Source organism: Dendrobium catenatum, unplaced genomic scaffold (genome assembly GCF_001605985.2).
Source record: "Dendrobium catenatum unplaced genomic scaffold, ASM160598v2 fragScaff_scaffold_1310, whole genome shotgun sequence".
Lineage (NCBI taxonomy): Eukaryota > Viridiplantae > Streptophyta > Magnoliopsida > Asparagales > Orchidaceae > Dendrobium > Dendrobium catenatum.
In genome coordinates this window covers 263,707-286,958 of record NW_021319772.1, presented here as the reverse complement: position 1 = coordinate 286,958, position 23,252 = coordinate 263,707, and the positions used below count along the sequence as shown (strand labels likewise).

The 23,252-nt window shown below is 33.7% G+C and overlaps 1 protein-coding gene across 1 annotated transcript; it reads left to right on the top strand.

Moving 5' to 3' along the window:
* Positions 1-919: 919 nt before the first annotated feature.
* Positions 920-16,601, top strand: LOC110097332 (ABC transporter G family member 44-like). The gene is made up of 29 exons (XM_028699492.1): positions 920-1,169; positions 5,575-5,775; positions 5,877-5,976; positions 6,023-6,077; positions 7,068-7,098; positions 7,216-7,363; positions 8,097-8,217; positions 10,248-10,336; positions 10,443-10,527; positions 10,627-10,786; positions 10,882-10,958; positions 11,050-11,103; positions 11,191-11,281; positions 11,357-11,658; positions 11,868-12,149; positions 12,223-12,539; positions 12,628-12,788; positions 12,867-12,970; positions 13,055-13,211; positions 13,309-13,449; positions 13,518-13,606; positions 13,721-14,041; positions 14,143-14,433; positions 14,666-14,749; positions 14,848-14,981; positions 15,052-15,279; positions 15,356-15,527; positions 15,614-15,868; positions 15,963-16,601. The coding sequence occupies exons 1-29, from the start codon at positions 920-922 to the stop codon at positions 16,218-16,220; spliced, it is 4,758 nt and encodes a 1,585-aa protein (XP_028555325.1). The 3' UTR covers positions 16,221-16,601.
* Positions 16,602-23,252: the final 6,651 nt, after the last annotated feature.

The window sequence follows — 23,252 nt, the reverse complement described above, 5'->3', positions numbered from 1 at the left end:
CAATACATAAACTATGCGCATGTGGACTAATGATGTAACCACATTCTATATATATATATATATATATATATAAAGAGGGTGAAGTATTTAAAGAGACTAAGACTTTTACGTGGGAAATCTTGAATAGGAGAAAAATCACGGGGCCTAACCCAATTTGAATAAATGCACTGCTATTTGCAATCGATTAAAAATGAGGCCATTCCTTGGGGAAAGACCTTTGCTTGATGTAATAAATATGCATCAAATAACATGCATTACATGATGGGACTTGAAAGAATCACTATTGATATGTTTGTTTGGTCGGCAAAATCATAGTTGGCGGGCGATGAAGGTTTGCAAGACCATTTTCTGGCTACAAAGGTTGGAAGGACCGTAGTCGGCAGTCGACGGAGGTCGGAAGGACCATAATCTTCAACGGAGGTCTAAAGGACTGTAGTCAGCGGGCAACGGAGGTTGGAAAGGCTATAGTCTGCTGACGACGGAGGTTAGAAATATCGTTGTATGATGACGGAGGATAGAAGGACTGTTGACAGGTGGAAGTTAGGCGTTGGGTAGAAATCAGTTGACGAACGAAAGTCTGACAACGGGTATAAGTCCGATGAAAGTTCAATTACGGGCAAAAGTCTGGCAATGGTTGGAAGTCTGGCATTGAGCAGAAGTTCGGCGACAGGCGGAAGTCTGGCATCGGGTAGAAATTCGAAGAAGGGAGGATGTCCGGCGTCAATTAAAAGCCCGACAACGGGAGGAAGTCTGGCATTAGGAAAAAGTGTGGTGTCGGGTAGAAGTCCGACGACGCATATAAGTCAAGCGTCAGGTGGAATATCGGCGTCAAGTAGAAATTTGACGAAAGTCTGACGATGGACATAAGTCCGACGAGTAGAAGTTTGGCCTATGGTAGAAGTTTGATGAAAGTCCAATGATGGACAGAAGTCCAGCATCAGGTAGAAATCCGGCGACGGGTGAAAGTTTGGCGCCGGGTAGAAGTCCGGTGACAAGCAGAAGTCCGGAGAACGGTGGAAGTCCGACGTCAGGTAGAAATTCGGAGACGGGTAAAAATCCGGCTTCGATCGGTGGCGGGGAGGTGGTCGAGAACGAGTCTGGTGGCAAGCGAACTCTTCATTCTCTTCCTTCTCTTCTTGTTTTGGGCCTCCTTTCTCAATGCGATTCGGGTATTTGATTTGAACTCATTTGAGCTCGGATTGAGTAGACTTTGGTGTCGTTGGGTTCTTATTTCCAAGACGTTCAGTTCAACTATAAATTTGCTGAAATCAAAGTTTAGATGGTCTTTGATTTAAGTATTGATGATATATTGTAGATATTATAAATTATTGAAGTTATATCGTATATATTACAAATTAAACATTATATAAGCAGAAATTTGTTTTGATGATGCTGACTTATATATTGTTGACCTCATAAGTAAGCTCTTCTATTATTAATTACTCGTTAGTGATTTGATGATAACAAATTAATAATCTCCGAATGATATCATCTTATAATTAAAGATTTGCTAAGTATATTTAATAAGCTGCTATGATAATGGTGATCGTTCCAGCAGGGTGGGGTTGATTTGAGAATTTGTCGCTTATAGATGAGCTAAATGATAATGCATCATGACGTTTCAAAAATAAAAAAATAAAAAAATAATTCATTATGAGGTTTCAAGAAAGCAAAATAAAAATATCAAGAAATGTTTTATCATCTTATATATTTTATGCATGTTTTATTGTTGTAGGTCAAAGATGATGAACAAGAAAAACTGAAAATAATTTAAGATATCTTTTTTATATTAGCTATAGTACTTTCTGGGAAATTATTTGAATTTTTTTTCTATATTTTTAACTTATTGATATTTATCATTTATACAAATTATAATAATCAGTAATCATACACCATAAATTTATTTCATGGCACAAATGTTTATCAATATTATCATAAAATTTATTTCATCATAATTTTTATAATTTTTTTATTAAATTTATGATTTATATGCTACTCATACTTAATTTTTTTTTAATAATTGTTAATTAGATTATATTTAAGAATTTTAAAGCAGTTTTTTTTTTAATTGAAATTATCATGGTAGCTTTCTAATTACGGATCTTTAATTTTACATAAAAAAAAATTTATATTTGTCAAAGTATATTTACTATATCAGTGTTAAAGATTTAATACATATATTTATACAACAATAATTATCTTAAACTATAATATATGAGCTAAAAAAACAAATATATGAATAGTAGCTTGACAATGATTATTATTATTTTTCATCATAAGCGGCTTTAATTGTGATGCATCATCCATTTTGACTTTGGAGAGCTCGTCTGCTAATCTAATAATGACATTGGGTGTTGTATTTACACCAAATTATATTTATTAAATAATTGTTGTTTACAAATATTCAACCCCCAGTGTATGTGGGCTCCGAAAATTCGTGCCCCAACCTCTTCGCGGACCTCCCTCCCTTTCCTTATTTTTTTTTTTCATTTTGTTTTCGGGTCGTCAAGGAGAGTTTTAACAAGTAGGTTACAGGGTAAATTTTCAAAAGGCATATTGGATTTGAAATAAGACACTACCCAGAAATTTCGCCCTCATTTTGCGAAGACTTTTTTATATGTTCTTGATTTTTTATAGGTGCAAACCCCTATAGTTAATTACCCCTCCCGATACTGAGAAAGAACTTTCGATTAAGGCTAGTTGTCAAACATATGCGAGTGATACGTAGTATATGGTGTATAGTAGTAGCATGTTTGGTATGTGAGAATTTAATATTTAAAATTAAAAATTTGACCATCTTGCACTTAAAGTTGATGGTGAGGAGTGATGATGAGTTTGATTAAGATCCCATGATTTCATCGTCTACTGTCATCATGATCCCTAGTCTACTTAGTCAGAGGAGGTGGTCAACCCAACCTAACATAAGGATCCTTGTCCACAGCCACCAGTGTGGTGTCATTCGGCGATGAAACCATCGGTGTCGTGCCATTTGGTGACGAAATCACCAGATAAAGGACACCTGTCACATCCTTATTATGAAAAGACCGATTGAGAATGAGTCATAGTGATTATTTTGAAAATTTGAATTTTTATGAGCATTATGAGACATCATAAATATTTATGATCCCCTCCGATTGAGATTTTCTGTTAACATGACCATCATAGCAAAAATATTATAATCACTTTAAAAGATTTATATTTTGTTGAAGCTTGAATGTATAAGAAAGTATAGGGTCCTCTCTGGTTGAGATAAATATTTAAAACGGCCATCATCAAGGTTACATTGGTGGTCAAATTTTTGTTGATTAAATATTATCGACTCTATCAATTTATTGACAGAGAATCGAGTTCAAATCTAAATTCCTTTCTTAACCCACACAACATCCTCAAGCGTCACATGTGTACCTACGTTACGCTCGTCGGGGTCCATACAAGTATATATTATTGAATGCATTTATATGGTTTTTATATATATATGCATGATATTATTGGAATGAAGCCCTCTCCATATTGCAAATGCATACGGGAGGATACTTGAGAGTATAATTGTAATGTTAAATGACATACTTGAATGAAACCCTCTACCTCCTACCAATGCATGCAAAAGGTCATTTTAAATTATAATTGAACTATCAAATGACTTACTTGAATGAAACCCTCTACATCCTAACGCTATATGTAGGAGGTCATTTTTACATGCAATTGCAATGTCGGATGACATACTTGAATTAAAATCTCTGCATCCTACAAACATATGTAGGAATTCATTTTGAACAGTGATTGCAATGTCAAGTGTCATGCTAGAATGAAACTCTCTACACATTGCCAATGCATGCATATTATAAAATTCACATCAATGTGTATTTTAATGCATGCGAGGGGGTATTTTTCATTTTTAAATATAGCTGGCTGTATAAGTGACTATTATTGTCAAATGCACAAAATTTTATTTTGGCTTCATTGATGTCTTCTATCCACTTGTATGAATGTTACGGATCTGGTGGTGCGAGGGTATTTTTCACTGATTATTTGATGTTGGATGCCAACGAAAGTACATTTATCACCAACTTTCTTATGCATGTTGGTTATCAAGTTATTGCATTTATTTGCATATTAGTATTACATTCATAAAAGGCTGTTGTATTTACTAAGTGATGATTTTTAATTTAATTGTGTGAATGCCCAAATACTTATTATGCGTTGCATGCATATGTCTACATGGAACATGATTATTTATACATATTAGTTGTCAAGTTATTAAACCATCGTCATTGCTCATAAGAGGGTCGATGCACTTATTCTTCAGCTAATTACTGTTAACTACAAGCCAGTTGATACGATTTGATGTTGATCAAAAGGATACTGTAGTGCTCATTGTGTGTTACATTATACATCAATCATTTTGCCCTTTACTCATGAAGAGTTAATATATATGCTTGATATCGAGTGATCATTGATTGAAGAAATGATCTAATATACATCACATATTATTTATCGCCACCTATAGGTGGACTATTGTAGCATGATGGGTCTCCTACATTTATTTGCAAGTGGTGTATATATTTGTGCCCACAAGGGATTCACCATATATATTTGCGATAAATCCTCTGTTGTTATCCACAAATAGGTCATATCAATTGTCTTTGCTTGCATTCATCTGATGTTGTATCGTTGTTGGTTGTATGAATCCCATAGTATTTGCATGTTGTTGTAGGCTACTAGATGACTTGCATTCATCATTGGCTTCTTATAGAAGTACTAATTAATGAATTACCATATCCATTATCATCATTTATTAGCAAATTGGTGCATTCGCTTATCAGTTAATGACTGTTGCTCGTAGGTGGGTTATTTTCACTATAACTTTTATTTCCTTCATTCTCGTCATGTTGCCTCTTTCATATGTAATTGTGGATGAATCACCGTACTGCTATCCTTTGTATATTCCTATGAACTAACTTCCATATATTCCTTGTGATCAAGAGAAAATGACTACATTGCATTTGCTTCAAGGTCTTTGATCATCACTTAATTGGCAATTTAGTGCATGCTCAATCATTGCTGCTTGCTTAGTTGCATGTACTTGTAGGATATTGTTATTATTAACTGTAGGCTGGTGGAAAAAGATGCCGCAACATTCATTCATGCCCTTATAATATGTTTGTATGGAACTTATTACACTCAAGGCTTGCCATTGTCACTACTTGTAAGTGGATCAGCATATCCATGAATCGGCTAATGTTGAGCATAAGTAAGATGTCACATTCATAACATATTGCTCATTGCTACTTGCAAGTGAGTTTGACATGTTCGCTCATCGTTTGTCTCATACTTGCTGAGTGACTTGAACTATTAATTTGAATCATTGTTTAATACTTGTATTTTTTAATTTTATCATACATTTTAGAATTTAGGGTTCAGTTCAATTCACTGCGCTTCTTAGAAGTCCTATATATATATATATATATATATATATATCACATATAGCTTCTATATAAAATAACTTTAAAAACCGCCGGTAAATCTATACTAACCGCCGGAAAAAACCGCCGATTTTCAGCGTTTTTCCTGTAGTGGCGGTTTACCGTCGGTTTAGGGACCGCCGCCCTTACTGGCGGCTTATATTTGCAAAATCACCGGTGCAGCCGTCGTTAAAATCCGACGGCCAAACCGCCGGTGGTGCCGCCGGTACTACCGGCGGTCCTAAAACCGCCGGTTTAGGGCATTTTTCCTGTAGTGAAGGTGATGATGAGTTTGATGAACAACTGGGTTATGGTTGGTATGTTGGCTAAGAATGAGTATTATAGTATTATGATGGAGAACATGTGTTTCATGGGTCAATTCCTCACGGTTTTTTCTGTTTCTTTTTCTGTTAGAGATCTCATTATCTACTATTCTAAGATTCTTTTTTGGAGAGGTTTTTTCAGGCTCTATTTATCTGTGCTTGGAATCGGATACACCTGCAATCTACTCTCGGTTAGACTTTTCTTGTGCACTTTATTTTTGTTTTTCTGTTTTGCAGGAAGTACATGCTGAACGAGAGAATTTTTCAATTCCGTATTTTGGGTGTTGCTGACGTGCAGACCAGCACTTTATTTTGCCTATATTGTAATCGTAGAAAAAGGATCCACTGGCTCGTAGGATTTATTTTTCTTTTTGATTGTAGCTCGTATAAGCGTAGTGAGCTGGAGGATCCTTCTAAGGACCTTGTAACCGGTTTTTATATTAACGCGTAGGCCCCTTCTGTGGGTTTTAAAAAAAAAATTGTTAAATTTGAATTAAATTTAAAAATTGAATATATTTAAATTTAAAATCACATAAAATATTACTAATGTGTTAATTCAAATTATTATTTTTTTTTACAAAAAATTATGTATTATATGATTTTTATGTGATCTAAATTTTATTTATTACGCCATTAGATTTGACCACAATTCTACTTGTCAAAATCGGTCCAATTGTGAACCTATCCTTCTACCGATTCATTGTCGTCTAGTCCGTTTCACAACCTTAATTGGTTGATAATAATTAAATATAGTTAATAATAATTAATCACAAGTAATACTAATTAATTAACTATAAATGCCTCCTCTTTGAGAGATTCAAGCGCGGATATATCCATGAATGAAGATAGAGATATATATATATATTTTTCATCTCCAAGGAATTAACAATGCCCAGCTCAGGCGACTCACTTAATTTGATCTGTTGGTAAGAACTAAACTGTGAACCAAAAGGTCAATTGATCATTAAATAAAAAATAAAAATCCACAGCTAGATCTCCAACCGTCTTTCCATATCCAGTTACTTTTATTACATTAATTGATACTATTTTTTATCCATCGATACGTACAGCATGGGATGTCGACCGTTTGTCTCTTTGTCCCTGCTAATTCAACGGATGAACTAATTAATGCCTCTAACACCGGCCAATTGGCCTCTCCATATTATTTGCCTTTCAGCGAGAACTCCACATGCATGCGTACAGCTATATTATTTAATTTTGTTTCCAACCGCCACGTCAAAACTCAAAATGCTACCTATTTATGGCGAACTGATTGTTTCAGAAGACTGCAGATCTCCTGCTACATTCATCAGGTACGTAATAATATTCAATTGTTTATTGTTTGATTTTTTTTTTCAGTATTCCTGCTAATTAAACTTAATTATGGCCATGCATGCATGATCATTATATATGTATAAATATTCTTATAGAGGAATTCGTTGAGGGGAAGATGAGGGAGAAGAGCTTGAAGAGTCTTGGTGTGAGGGAGAAGAAGATGTTAGTGGAGAGGCTTCTTCCAAGAGATGTAGATGAGGACAATAACACTTTTCTTCTCAAAATCAAAGACCGTTTTGAACGGTAATGTAAAGTTACTATCAATAAGACTTTTCTTCTCAATATATATCATTATGCATGAGAGGCATGGATGTGAGGAAGCAAACTTCTTACTCTCCTACGTACAAATGTTTTGGATTTGTTGGAAAAAGAAAGGTAGTTTGTTTCCTAAAGCCTTAGAGGGATTCCTAAACCATTTGTTGTGATTAGGAGGTTTAGGAGTGCACACATGCATTGATTTGACTACAAACAAAGGGCTCTTCAATATCTACTTTTCTTGTTGTTTTATGTGGCCACTTCGATTGAAAAATTACATAAATGAACTTACTTAATTTGGAAGAAAAAGAAAAGAATCAGATATATATGGCACACGAACCTTTGAAGATCCATCGTATACCCCTTAGTTTTTTCAATCGAAGTGGCCGCATTTATGCAAGTTCATTTTTCTTTGAATTGTACGATATATATATCATTTTACTGCCGTTTATATAAGAAGATTTGCTAATGAGAACTCACAAAATATTATGAAAGAAGACATGAATTGTATTGTGTTATTGGGAAGATAAATATATATATATAACCTCTAATATTTTATTATTTTCAAAATTGAATGATTTTGACGAGCAGGACGTTTCAGTAAATATATCTCTGGACTACTTGATAAAATTAACATATAATTTCATGGTAATTTTGGGCCATGCATGAACCTCCAAGCAGCTTCTTCTAACATTAATATTATTCACTTTATAATCGACAGAGTTGGAATGGAGTGGCCAACGATTGAGGTGCGGTTTCAGGACATTGTAGTTGAAGCACAAGTTTATGTGGGCAACAGAAGCATTCCTTCTTTCTTCAATTCCTTTCTCAACTCTGCAGAGGTTTATATTAAAGTTCAAGAAAATCATTTTTAATTAGTTCCTTTAAAAGTTATTATTATTGTTTCCTGTTAGAAAATTTTATATTAGTTTAGCAGTTATTTTCTATCTTAATTTTGGGCAAAACTTTAACATGTACAAATAAAAAGTTGTAGGAGGCCAAAGAAAATTTTTACATAAAAAAAATTCAACAACAACAACAACAACATCAAGTCTTTATCCCACTGCGTGGGGTCGGCTACATGAATCCTTTTTCTCCATTGTGTCCTATTAAAAGTCAAATTCTCGTTTAAATCTAATAAAGAAAGGTCATTCCTAATATTTTCTAACCAAGTCTTTTTAGGCCTACCCCTACCTTTCTTAACATAAGTCAAATCTAATACATCTACTCTCCTAACCGGGTCATCGGAAGGCCGCCGTTTTATGTGACCAAACCATCTAAGGCGACTCTCTCTAATCTTATCTTCTACTGGAGCTACTTCAACCTTTCCTCGTATATACTCATTTCGTATCCTATCTCTAAGAGTAAAGCCACGCATCCACCTGAGCATCCTCATCTCTGCCACACTTAACTTAGTATTATGATTCTCTTTTAATGGCCAACATTCGGCACCATAAAGCATTGCAGGCCTCACTACCATCTTATAGAATTTTATCTTAAGTTTGAGGGGTACATTTCTATCTCATAATAAGCCCGATGCATTCCTCCACTTCAACCATCCAACTTGAATTCTGCTGATAATATCCCCATCTATTTCACCATCACTCTGAACAATATATTCAAGATATCTAAAATGTGTACTCTTATTAATGACTTGATCGCCCAAAGTCACAATCCCATCACTAGGTCTATTACTACTAAAATTACACTCAATATATTCTGTTTTAGATCTACTGAAGCGAAAACCTTTAGACTCTAAGGTTGACCTCCATAATTCAAGTTTACCTTCAACTCCCTCTCTAGTCTTATAAACAAGAAGAATATCATCAGCAAAAAGCATACACCAAGGTACATCCTCTTGCAAATGTCTAGTGAGAACATCCATGACTAAAGCAAAAAGATATGGGCTTAAGGCTGGTCCTTGATGTAACCCAACCGTAATAGGGAAATGCTTGGACAATCCACCTTGTGTTTAAACACAAGTAATAGCTCCTGCATACATATCTTTAATGATTTGAATATAAGCATTATTGACTACTTTCTTTTCAAGAACTCTCTATAGCACTTCTCTTGGAACTTTATCATATGCTTTTTCTAAATCAATAAATATCATATGTAGATCCTCCTTATTTTCTCTATATTTCTCCATCAAACCTCTTAATAAATATATGTATAAATGTATGGCTTCCATTGTCGACCTACCCGGCATGAATCCAAATTGATTTTGAAAAACATTAGTATCATGCCGCAACCTATGCTCCATAACTCGCTCTCATAGTTTTAAAGTATGACACATTAACTTAATACCTCTATAATTCGCACAACCTTGTGCATCACCTTTACATAAAAAAAATTGAAAAGAAAAAAAACTAGAGGCCTACCCAATTGAAAAAAAAAAACACTATAACAAAATATACAAGATCTTTCCTTCCGCATAATTGAAGAAGAGATGATTATTTTGAGAACTAATGTCTTATCTCTCCCTTCTAGGATTATAGAAATCCATTATCCATAGGCCGACAGTTGATACAAAATAGCAAGGTTAAACTCCACTGAAAGCACGGGAGGCTGGGGCGCAAATTTTCGGAGTCCACAGTTCTCAAAATAGTCCTATCTTTTTCAATTGTGAAAGAGCATCTCCTACTATATAAAAAAATAAATTTCAACTTTGTTAGGCCCTATGATAATTTCTTTTTCAAAGTTTTTCACATAATTTTTTTTTGTTTTTGATCTATTGCAATGTTTTTTCTCTGAATGTTGAATTTTTGCTCAAAATTAAAACATAAAATATCAATTCTACCGAATTAAATTTTTTAGCATCTAATAATTATAAGCTGAGAAAACTTTATCTGCATCTGATGATTTTGACCAGAGGTTTGCCAATTTTTTGCACTTAATGCCAAGCAAAAAAAAACCGTTCACCATCCTTCAAGATGCTAGTGGAGTTATCAAGCCTCACAGGTTCTTCTTTTTTTCCTGCTATCAAGTCATTATTTGATTAGCCTAACAAATCAAACTCTACTATTGATTGGCTAATTAGATAATAAATTATCTCAATGATCATTAGGATGACGCTGCTACTAGGTCCACCAGGTTCTGGGAAGACCACTCTATTAAAAACTCTTTCTGGAAAGCTACAATCTGATCTAAAGGTCTTGAGATTTATGTTCTCTCTCTCTCTCTCTCTCTCTCTATTAGGATCGAATGACTTTATCTTTCTAGTAAAATGGAGGTCTTGAGAAACACTGCAGGTTTCTGGGGAAGTCACTTATAACGGCTATCAAATGAATGAGTTTGTTCCTCAAAGAACTGCGGCTTATATAAATCAATATGATGTTCACATTGGAGAAATGACAGTGAGGGAAACTTTGGAGTTCTCTGCAAGGTGTCAAGGAGTTGGTTCCCGTTTTAGTAAGCATTCTTTGTCATCTGAACACTTTAAGCATGAGAAGAAATGCTATAAATATTGTTTGTTCATCTTTGAGCTAAATAAAAATATACTACAGATATGCTATCTGAACTGTTGAAAAGAGAAAGTGAAGCAAATATCCAACCAGACCAGGATTTAGATGCTTTCATGAAGGTCATTTAGATTAATCTTACTTTTATTAACGAGATATTTATACTTTTTAACATTTGAGTTCTTAATTAATGATGGTGTTTAATCATTCTAGGCAGTATCAGGTGAAGGGAGGGAAACTGGAGTGATCACAGAGTACATAATGAAGGTTCCTACAACTTGTTGCCATTCTCATCATCTAATTATATTACAAGTTTGAAATTGCATATGTTATTTTTTCGCATTTGAAAAACAGATTCTAGGACTAGATGGATGTGCTGATACCTTGATTGGAAATGATATGCAAAGAGGTATCTCAGGGGGAGAAAAGAAACGTGTCACTACAGGTAGGGAGAATGAAAATTCTGCATCAAATGGCATAAACGTGAGATGAAACTTAATTGTAATTAATGATGATATAGGTGAGATGATTGTTGGCCCAATGAGAGCCTTATTCATGGATGAGATATCAACCGGGTTGGACACCTCCACAACTTTCCAGATAGTGAACTCATTGAGGCAATCTGTTCAGATTCTTGGTTTAACTACAGTTGTGTCCTTACTCCAACCAGCACCAGAGACGTACGAGCTCTTTGATGATATCATACTCTTATCAGATGGTTATATAGTATACCAAGGTCCCCTCGAGCATGTCCTTGAGTTCTTTGAATCCATGGGATTCAAATGCCCTGAAAGAAAAAGTGTGCCCGACTTCTTGCAGGAGGTAGGTGAATCAAGACTAATTATTCATTTGTGACGGCTTTCTTATTGCTTCTTAAAGCAGCTTTCTAGTTTAAATATTACAATTTTTGTACTGAAAAGCTGCTTTAAGACGTAGTAAGAAAATAAACCCTAAACGAAGCCTAAGTTTTTCTTTGTACCCAAAGCTACTAAAGTTTGGTTAATGTGGTTATTGCCTTATTGATTTTGTAGGTGACATCAAGAAAAGATCAACAACAATATTGGGGAAGAAATGAAGAATCATACAACTATGTTCCTGTTAGGAAATTTGTAGAAGCGTTTCAATCATTCTATGTTGGCAAAAGACTAGAAAGAGATCTATCTGTTCCATATGACAGAAGTAAGTGCCACCCTGATGCTTTGACTACCTCAAGATATGGTGTTGGCATAATAGACCTACTCAAAGCCTGTTCTGCAAGAGAATTACTATTGATCAAGAGGAACTCGTTTGTCTATGCATTCAGGGCATTTCAGGTCAGCTGTTAATCTAAACTAAATAAACAAATATAGCACAATCATTTTCTAATTTTATTTATTTGACTAGCAGGTGATGTTCGTGGCATTAGTTATGATAACACTATATGGAAGGAAAAACATGCACCATAACACAGTGAACGATGGAATTATTTTTATGGGATCCCTTTACTTGTCTATTGCTGTTATTATTACAAATGGACTTTCTGAGCTAGCTATGACTGTCATTAAGCTTCCTGTCTTCTTCAGGCAAAAGGATCATCACTTTTATTCTTCTTGGGCTTATGCAATACCAACATGGATATTGAAAATACCATTTTCATTTCTTGAAGTAGCCATTTGGGTGATCATTACTTACCATGCTGTGGGATTTGATCCAAGTGCAACAAGGTTACATAAATAATATATTAAAGTTTCATCATTCTCTACCTATGCTTATTCATTCGCATTTAAGCTCATGAACTGATCATTTTTGTAGGTTCATAAAGCAATACCTTCTACTTCTTCTAGTTCATCAAATGGCTGCAGGAATGTTTCGCTTAGTTGCTGTGATAGGTCGAATCATGGTTATTGCTTATGTGATTGGATCCTTTGTATTTATTGCTAACAGCGTTTTGAGCGGATTCATTATTTCACATGGTTGGTTAGTTGTTGAAAAATGCTAAAACCTCTTTTAAATGTTGTAAATATGAATTATGTCTTCATATTTTTCTTCAGACGCTGTAAAGAAATGGTGGATATGGGGCTATTGGGTTTCACCTTTTATGTATTCACAAAATGCTATTTCAATAAATGAATTCCATGGGAGGAAATGGAGTCAGGTAAGATAGTCCTCTTTGCTTCATCACACAAGAACAAAAAGCCGCAAATGAAGATTGACCATTTTGGTTCAATGTTTATTGTAGATCATACCTGGGTCAAATCAAACACTTGGGTTCAGTATCTTAAAGTCTCGAGGAGTATTTCAGGATGAAAATTGGTTCTGGATTGGTGCATCAGCTTTACTTGGATATGTGCTTTTATTCAATTTTATTTACACCATATCACTTTCCTATTTCAAACGTAAGAAACTTATGTTCTTACCCAATCTTATGACTAAATTTACATTATACATCAAATTATTATTAAGTATAAACTTAAAATTAGATAATGCTTGCAGCACTTGGAAATGTTCAGTCCACTATATCTGAGAAAACACTAGAGGAAAGGGAAATAAACAGGATGGGAAAACTTATAGGTCTTTCAAGTGGAATGGGAGGATCTAATCGCCAATTTGCATTCAGTAAGTATATTAAATCAGGCAACTTCACGAATGCTTTTCTTTAGATTAAAAATTGATTAATATCACACATGCAGATAAAGTTAGAGATTCATCTGTAAGGATTGGAATGGTGCTTCCATTTATACCACTTTATATAACCTTTGACAATATAAGATACTCAGTAGACATGCCAAAGGTATTTCATGTTTTTCATTGGTATTGCTTATCATGTCCTTCATTATATTCCAAGTGATTTTTGCATCTTTTTATATGTAATGATAAATCATCTCTTTGAATTGTTCTTTTCTAGGAAAAGAAGACACGAGACAAATTGGTTATTCTAAATGGTGTGAGTGGATATTTTAGACCAGGAGTGCTTACAGCACTAATGGGTGTTAGTGGTGCAGGAAAAACTACTCTGATGGATGTACTTGCAGGGAGAAAAACTGGAGGATATATTGAGGGAAACATTACCATATCTGGCTATCCAAAGAAGAAAGAAACATTTGCTCGAATGTTAGGATATTGTGAACAAAATGATATCCACTCTCCAAATGTGACAGTCTATGAATCTCTTATTTTTTCGGCGTGGCTAAGATTACCAGTTGAAGTTGATTCTTTAACAAAAAAGGTTAAGTTTTATTCAATTAAATATTATTGAGCATTGATTATCTCTTTTTTTCTCTTATTAGACTAAAACTACAAATAAAACTATTTTAATGATAACTACAGATGTTCATCGAAGAGATAATGGAGCTTGTAGAGTTAACATCTATAAGAGAAACAGTGGTTGGCCTTCCAGGTGTGAATGGGTTATCAACTGAGCAGCGTAAACGGCTAACTATTGCCGTTGAGTTGGTTTCTAACCCTTCCATAATATTTATGGATGAGCCTACCTCTGGACTTGATGCTAGATCAGCATCTATTGTTATGAGAACTGTAAGAAATATAGTGGAAACCAAGAGGACAATAGTGTGCACAATCCATCAACCTAGCATTGACATTTTTGAATCATTTGACGAGGTAAGCATTAATATAGAATGAAAACACATTAATTATTTCCATTAAGATTAGAACTATCTAAAAATCGACATAACCCAAAGCATCAAATTACCAAGTTAAATGTGATTTTAAAGAGGATATTATCCTAACCATGTCATAATTAAAGTTTTATTATAAGGAGTTTATTTTCATGACTCAAGTTCATGACATTCATAACTACATCATGATGTGTTTTTTCTATTCATAAATACAGCTCCTTTTGTTGAAATTGGGAGGAAAACAAATATATTTTGGGCCTTTGGGTCACCATTCCTTTAACCTCATTAGTTATTTTGAGGTAATGCCACATAAGATGTTCTTAAATCTTATGTTAATTTCACAATTTTGATCTAACATGTTTATATATATATATATATATATATATAACTTTTGTAGGGGATTGAAGGAATCCGAAAAATAAGAGATGGCTATAATCCTGCAACATGGATGTTAGAAGTAACCACAACAGCTCAGGAACATATATTAGAAGCTGATTTTAGTGAGATATACAAGAACTCAGAATTGCATGAGTAAGTGAGAATGAGCTTGAAACCATGTAATCTTTCATATATATAATTCCTAACATAAAAATCATTATAGGAAGAATAAAGCAATTATTGCAGAATTAAGCATACCACCTCCTGGATCTGATGATCTTCATTTTTCAACACAATACCCACAAATGTTTCATACCCAATGCATTGCTTGTCTCTGGAAGCAACACTTGTCATATTGGAGGAATCCTCCCTATACCGCTCTGAGGTTTCTCTTCACAATTTTGATAGCCTTGTTATTCGGGACAATATTCTGGGATCTTGGCAGTAAAAGGTATATTCTGCTTAATTCATTTAATTCTTACTCAAATAACTATATCATGCTGTATAAATTTTTTACATGGTTGTAGGTCAAAGCAACAAGATTTGATCAATGCAATGGGCTCCATGTACTGTGCTGCTTTATTTTTAGGAGTCTTCCATTCTAATGGGGTTCAACCAACTGTGGTTGTTGAGCGAAAGGTCTTCTATAGAGAGAGAGCAAGTGGAATGTATTCAGCAATGCCATATGCATTTGGACAAGTAATAATAATTTGATTCTTCCTATTTTTAATATATATATCTCTTGAAACTTAACAACGATATTGCTAATCTGTACGTACATTCAGGTTGTAGTTGAGCAACCTTACCTCTTGACTCAATCACTATTATATACAGTCATAGTTTTTTTAATGATCGGATTTGAATGGACAGCAGCAAAAGTTTTTTGGTACATGTTCTTCACTTATTCGACTTTGTCTTACTATACATACTATGGCATGATGACCGTCGGTTTAACCCCCAACCAAAGCATAGCAGCAATAGTAGCTGCAGCATTTTATAGCATTTGGAATATTTTTTCTGGGTTTCTCATCCCAAGGACGGTAATTGAAATTTATTTTTTTAATTGTGAATTCTAATTTAATTTATCAAATATGCATCTCTTTATTTATGTTAAATAATTCATTCATCATGCAGAGAATGCCTATGTGGTGTAAATGGTACTACTGGGCATGTCCGTTAGCATGGACACTCTACGGATTGATTTCTTCTCAATATGGTGATGATAACAATTTGCTTGACACAAACGAAACTGTGGCTGAATTTGTTAAGAGCTACTTTGGATACAGGCATGATTACCTAGGGGTTGTTGCAGTTGTTGTCATATTATTTGCAAGTTTCTTTGCTATTATGTTCGGAGTTGCAATCAAATTTCTGAACTATCAAACAAAATAAGTTTCTTACATTACATGTAAAATGAATCTACATGCAATTTAAGTATTGAATCCTTATTTATATAGGAACCACTATTAAATCTCCTCTATTATGACATGTTCTTTTTCTATGTAGTTTGATTAATTTAGAAGAAAAAAACGTTTCACCAAGTAATCTATTTGTTTATGCTTAAAAATGCATTAGTTACTACAATGCATCAAATTGAGTTTCATTTTACCTACTTTGCAAGCTTGGAATATAATGAAGCCCATACATTATTCCTCTCTCATCAGGGCTTAGTGTGCAGAAGACATTTGCATTTTAAGTCTTATAGGAGTTGTATTAGCAATCATGAGTTGCCTTTTAAAGGAGAACTTAGAGACCATAGGTAGAAGATAGTGCCAACAAAGCTCATTTTATCTATACCTCAACTAATCTGATCTATTAGATATACCAAATGACTCGGACTCATTAGCATGACCATAAAGAAGCAGATTGGGCTTTGAAAACTTAATTGATTAACATGATTTAGTAGCACATATCAAGCATGACCATGAAGAAGCAGATTGGGCTTTGAAAACTTAATTGATCAACATGATTTAGTAGCAAATATCAAGCATGACCATTTAGGTCCAAGGTATTTGCTACCCGAAAATTCAATAATTATATTTGGTATCTAATGACAAGCTGTAAATTTCAAAATTATTGGAGACAAATTGTATAAAAGGGCATTTATGAGATAATATCTCAAGTGTCGTCCTCTATTACTGATCAATTATATGCTTTAAGGGCATTTATGAATGTATGTATATATATGTACATATATGTTATTATTAGTGTTATCTTGCAAATATATATATTGGACCCTTAACAAAAAGGGAAAGACACTTAGCTAAAAGACGCCATAATAAAAGAGATAAAATAGAATCTCAACCTAAATACAAAAAATCTTCAAAAAAGCCATACAAAGAAAAACATTTTCATCAGTCAAAAGAAAAGAAAATGGAAAAAATAATCATTTGTTTTAAATGTGGTAAAATAGGACATTATTCAAATAAATGTCACATGAAAAAGAAAATAAGCGAATTAAAATTAGATACATAAACTAAAGAATTATTAATGAAAATTCTTCTAAATTCAGAAGAATCTGAATCCAATTCTGCAACAGACAACGAGATAGACGAATCTGAGTCAGATTCCTCATCCTGATGTAATGTGATTACTATAAATCTATAGTTGAAAAATCAGGATTATTTGTTCTTACTGATGAACAAAAAGATCAACTTATTCAAATATTAACTATAATTCAAGATCCAAAAACTAAAGATCAGATAATTAAATTATTAGGTAACACAGAAGACTCTCTTCTTCCAAAAATTCAAAAATTTTCTAATTATTCTATGAAAGAAGTTCTAGATCGATTTAAAATAATAGAACAAGAAACAAATCCATCTCCAGCTACTCTGACTGATTTAAAAATTGAATTGAAAAACTTAAAAAAGGAAGTTCAATTAATTAAATCAGAACAAGATAAATTATCTGCAAGAATAACAAATCTCGAATTAGAACAAATTCTAGATCAGCCTGACCTGGATCAACCTAATCTTGATCAACTTAATGACTCACAAAATACTGAAAACAACACTCTCATTAATTCATTACAAAAAGCCATTACCCATAAATGGTTTATTTCAATAACATTAGTAATAAAAAAATCATTAGTACTGTCAAATCTTACTGCTTTAATAGACAGCGGGGCAGACATGAATTGTGTCCAAGAAGGACTAATCTCATCAAAATTTTTGAAAAAACCACTCAAAAACTAACTTCAGCTAGTGGAGATAGTATGCAATTTAAGTATAAACTATCTGAAGCCGTAGTCTGTCAAAAAGGACTACTGTATAAAAATCTCATTCTTATTAGTAAAAAATTTATCTCAACATATTATACTAGGAACTCCATTCCTATTTAGTATTATGCTAATAACTACAAATATCAAAGGTATCGTATCTCATTGTTGCGATCCTCTTACCTTCAAATTTATTACAGATCCTAAAAAGATCATACTAAATGAACTAAATAAACTTAAAAGCAAACAATTACACATAAACTATTTACCTAAAGAAATTCAAACAACTGAATTAAATAGCCAGCTGCAAAAATCTAAAATTAAACAAAAAATTTTTGAATTAGAAAAAACTATTAAAACTACCATTTGTGGCGATAATCCTATTAGTTTATGGAAAAGAAAGACTCACTGTGTTAGTCTTCCTTATATTTATGGATTTGACGAAAATCAAATACCTACAAAATCTCGCCCCTCACAAATGAATAAAGAATACTTAGAATTTTGTCATAAAGAAATTACAGACCTTTTAGAAAAACAAATCATTCGAAAATCAAGCTCCCCTTGGAGTTGTACTGCATTTTATATTATGAATGCAGCAGAAAAAGAGCGAGGAAAACCACGCCTAGTAATAAATTATAAACTATTGAATAAAGTCTTAAAATGGATTAGATATCTCTTTCCTAATAAAAGAGATCTTCTTAATTGTTTAGCACAGGCAAGCTTATTTTCAAAATTTAATTTTAAATCTGGATATTGGCAAATCCAGATAAAAGAAGAAGATCGCTATAAAATCGCTTTTACCGTACCATTCGGCCAATACGAATGGAATGTTATGCCATTCGGACTAAAAAATGCTCCATCAGAACTTCAAAAAATTATGAATGAAATTTTTAATTCATATAATAAATACATCTTAGTTTATATAGACGATGTATTAATTTTTTCTAAATCCATAGACGAACATTGTAAGCATCTCAATTTGGCTAGCCCGATAAAATGGCTTAGTTATATCTGAACCAAAAATTAAAGTATTTCAAACAGAAATTCAATTTTTAGGACATAATATTAAAAATGACACTATTATCCCTATTCAACGGAGTATTAAATTTGCTGACAAATTCCCTGATAAAATATTAGATAAACAACAGCTCCAATGCTTTCTTGGAGCCCTAAATTATATATCTGACTTTTATCATAATTTAGCTAAAGATGCAGCACCCTTATTTAAAAGACTTCGTAAAAACACCCCTCCTTGGGATGATGAATGTACAAAAGCTGTACAAATTATTAAAAATCATGTTAAAAATTTACCTTGTATAAATTTAGCCAATCCTGCTTATTTAAAAAATGTTAAAACTGATGCCTCGAACTTAGGATATGGAGGCATACTCAAACAACAAAATCCATCGACAAAAAGAGAAGAATTAGTCCGTTTCACTTCAGGATTATGGAATCCTACTCAAACTAAGTACGCTACCATTAAAAAGAAAATATTAGCTATTGTTAAATCTATCAGTAATTTCCAAGATGATTTACTGAATACTACTTTTATCCTCAGAATAGATTATTCTTCCGCTAAATTTATTTTACAAAAAGATGTAAAAAATTTAGCATCCAAACAAATATTCGCCACCTAGCAAGCCCAACTAGCAATTTTTTTATTTCTCTATTGAATTTATTAAATGAAAATATAATTCATTACCTGACTTTTTAACTCGTGAATATCTTACAGGAACCACACCAGCAAATAGATAATGAGGGGTGGTGTACACCAAAAGGACGCCCAACACCACTCGTCCTGAATCCAGGATGAGGATGGCCCACTCCTCGTGTCACTTCTCGAGGAAGAGGGCGTGGCCAGCCTGGCCGGGGTAGAGGAGAATTCACTCCTCCCAAGATGATTCCATTAAAAACATATCTCTACGGGTCATCCGAACCCTCTAAATCGAAAAAAATCCCCGAAAAAATCCCGAAAAATATCCAATCAATCCCTCAACAAACATCTGATATGTTCGAACCAGTATTAAAAACAAGTGTTAAAGATATCTTACATTTAAACAGCGAGGATAATGATATATCCTCTCCCTAGATTATTTTTAAGAAATACTTAAATATTAATTCCTTTCTCCAAGATTCCAATTTTGATAGAGAAACTTATGAATTTATTTTTATCCATCTTCAGTACATAGAAGTAAAACATCATTATGATGACAAGCGCAACATTACCTATAACAGAGCTAATATCCTTAGCATTATTCATCCAAAGGATTGGGGAATCACTCCATTTCAAATCCAAAAAATTGATGTTCCACTCCCCGATGGAAATATTAAATCCTACTCTTTTAATTATTGGACCTACGTGCAAGCCATGCATAAGGCCTTTTATGTTTTAAATACTACCCATTCCCATTCCTGGATGTTTATCCATAACCCAGAAATATTAGACAATTTGCTTCCCTCATGGTTCTATAAATGGTGGGAATATAAAGGCGCTATCTTTTCTATCCTACCACCTAAACTCCAAACAAGTTATAATACTTGGGTAAAGTCATCTCCTCATCTTCAACTAATCAAAACTGAAGATTTTATCGATGGCATGGGAGAATTTTTCTATTTTGCCCAAGCTCAAATTCAATGGATCTGGTCATGGAATATTGAAATTAATCGTGACTCTTTAAACTTAAAGAGTTTTATGCGTAATTTTTCTGTAAAATGGTGGTCTGCCATTATCATTGAAGATAAAAGAAAGCAGGTGGATAAGGTTATTCAAAACAACCTTCTTAAATCTCAAAGACAACCCATGGCTGCAGAGTTTTCTTTAAAAAATATGCAGAAGATGTTTAAACAGCGATATCCACATGAATCGCTCGAGCAAATCAAAGTACGACTTCATAAGGCTTATTGGGAACAAATGACCCAATTATTTCCTGAAGATGAAGACATGGCATCACAGAGATCAGATGATACCATCCCAGACACATGGGACCCATAGTCAATCAAGAACGATGAAATTGGACCCAGTCATCATCCTGGAAAAGCTCCCTTAGCCGAAGAATCAGACGACTTTTAAAAAAGAGAACATTAAAGGCAGCATAATGGTACAATAATGCCGCCTTTTCACGTGACCTTGTTCTCCATTATAAAAATAGGGTCATTAGCCACCACTCAGAAGAGATAATGGGGAATCAATTATGTACTCTTTTACTTTAATAATTGTACCAGTTTCTTCTTGTCTAAGTTTTCGTTTAAACTTATGTCTATATAAGTGTGTAAGCTGAGCCTTAAAGAGGCATCCTTTTGTATTCAAGACTTCCTTGGTTATATAATAAGATTTGTAAGTTTTCAGCTTTTTGCCCTTATCTTTTAATTTTCAGTTCTATTTATTTCAATTTTTATTTAGTATTTTTCGCAATTTGGTCTCTACCCAAAGTAGATAGAAATTTAATCTATCAAATCGTTACCTTTGATTTTAAAGGTAAAACTAACATAAAAATAGTAGAACAGTCAATAACAATTGACTCAACAGAGAAAACAATTTCTCGATTATCTTATGATGATCTAAGATCATATATGCAAGATTATAAATATCTGTATATATGATTAATCCAAATAGCATTCAAGCCCTTAACATTAAGAGGACTTAATTCTTCCATCCTTACATGCTTAAGAGATGGACGATGTCTTAATTGGGCACAATCATTAATGGGTGTTATGGAAACAAGTCTGTGTCATGGACCAGACTATTTCAACACCTTTCCAAATTTAAGTCTATCATTAACAGATGTTCATCTATTTGAGGCATTAAAATTACATCTTCAACTCCACGGATATAATTTTCTTCCTAGATCTGAAACTATAACGTTAATCTATAGAATTCACTTTAAGGTAATGAATACCTTAAGTCCACGAATTAAAAAGGTTGTTCAACCTAATAGTCGAACTACATTGATCGAAACAAATTTATTAGCCTCAAATATAGCAACTAATCGAGTTATTAAATGGAATGAAGTAACATTTCCCGATCAATAGACATTACCTCAAGTAATTACACCTCAACCGATCATAAATCAAGATATAGATCAAATAATTCAAACGTCCAATGGAGATGTCGAAGTATGATTTAATCCCCGACGATCTATTAATCTTCCAAGAATCTCTATTCCCTCAACATCAGGGGAAGATATACAAACTTCTAAATCTAAAAAATAAGAACAATATTCTAGTCCAGGACTAATATTAAATCACAATAGAATATTACATCCAGTTGATTAGTAACACTAACATTGATATTATTATTATTATTATTATTATTATTAGCATGGTGGGAAGGGAACCCGGTCCAACACCAACGACGAGGTAGGTGAGAGACCCTTCGGCCTCTAAAATCATGTCATCGATGTGTGCGACGAGCCGGCTAACCACCTATACACGCTTTTCTTAGCGTGATAAAAGGGAATTCGATGTGACACATACGATGAGGCAGGTAAGCGTAGTGCACACTTTTCTTAGTGTGGCCGGGACAACTCTTAAGTACTCGTACGCGGCTCTGTACCTGCGGGAAAACAACTGCTCTTTTCTTATAATAAGTGCCGAAGACCCATACATGCTTTTTCTTAGCGTGGTGGGGACAAAGACTTTACACGGCCGAGGTGTCCTTGAAATAGGGCACCTACCATACACATTTTTCTTAGCGTTGTGGGAAATATCCATATTTTTTGTAGTTTTTCCATAAACTGGGGAGATGCCGGGAGGCTACCGAAATTTCATGTGAATATACGATCATACTCAGACCTGTTTGAACTCAAAAGAACAATAATTTGGACTCAAAAGAGCAGTGAACTTGTGGACCTAAACCTGAGCAGAATCTAAATGATTTCTAAAGGTCAAAATTCAAATGAAATAAAATCAAAGCTGGAGCCAAATTCAAACCAATTTGAACATAAAATTGAACATGCAAGGACTTCAAAAGACCTTAAACTCGCACTTTGAACTCGAACTGTACAACTCTAAGTGGAACTTGGACTTGAATATGACATAGTGCATAGGCAATGGACTTGCAAATGAAAGTAATATTTGAACCTCAATGAACCATGCCTTGAGTATAAAATCAAATTTAAAACAAGCTTGTGCAAATGATATCGAATTGAATTTGGGCTCAAACACATACACAATAAGAATTATATACAAGTGACCAAATCCAAACA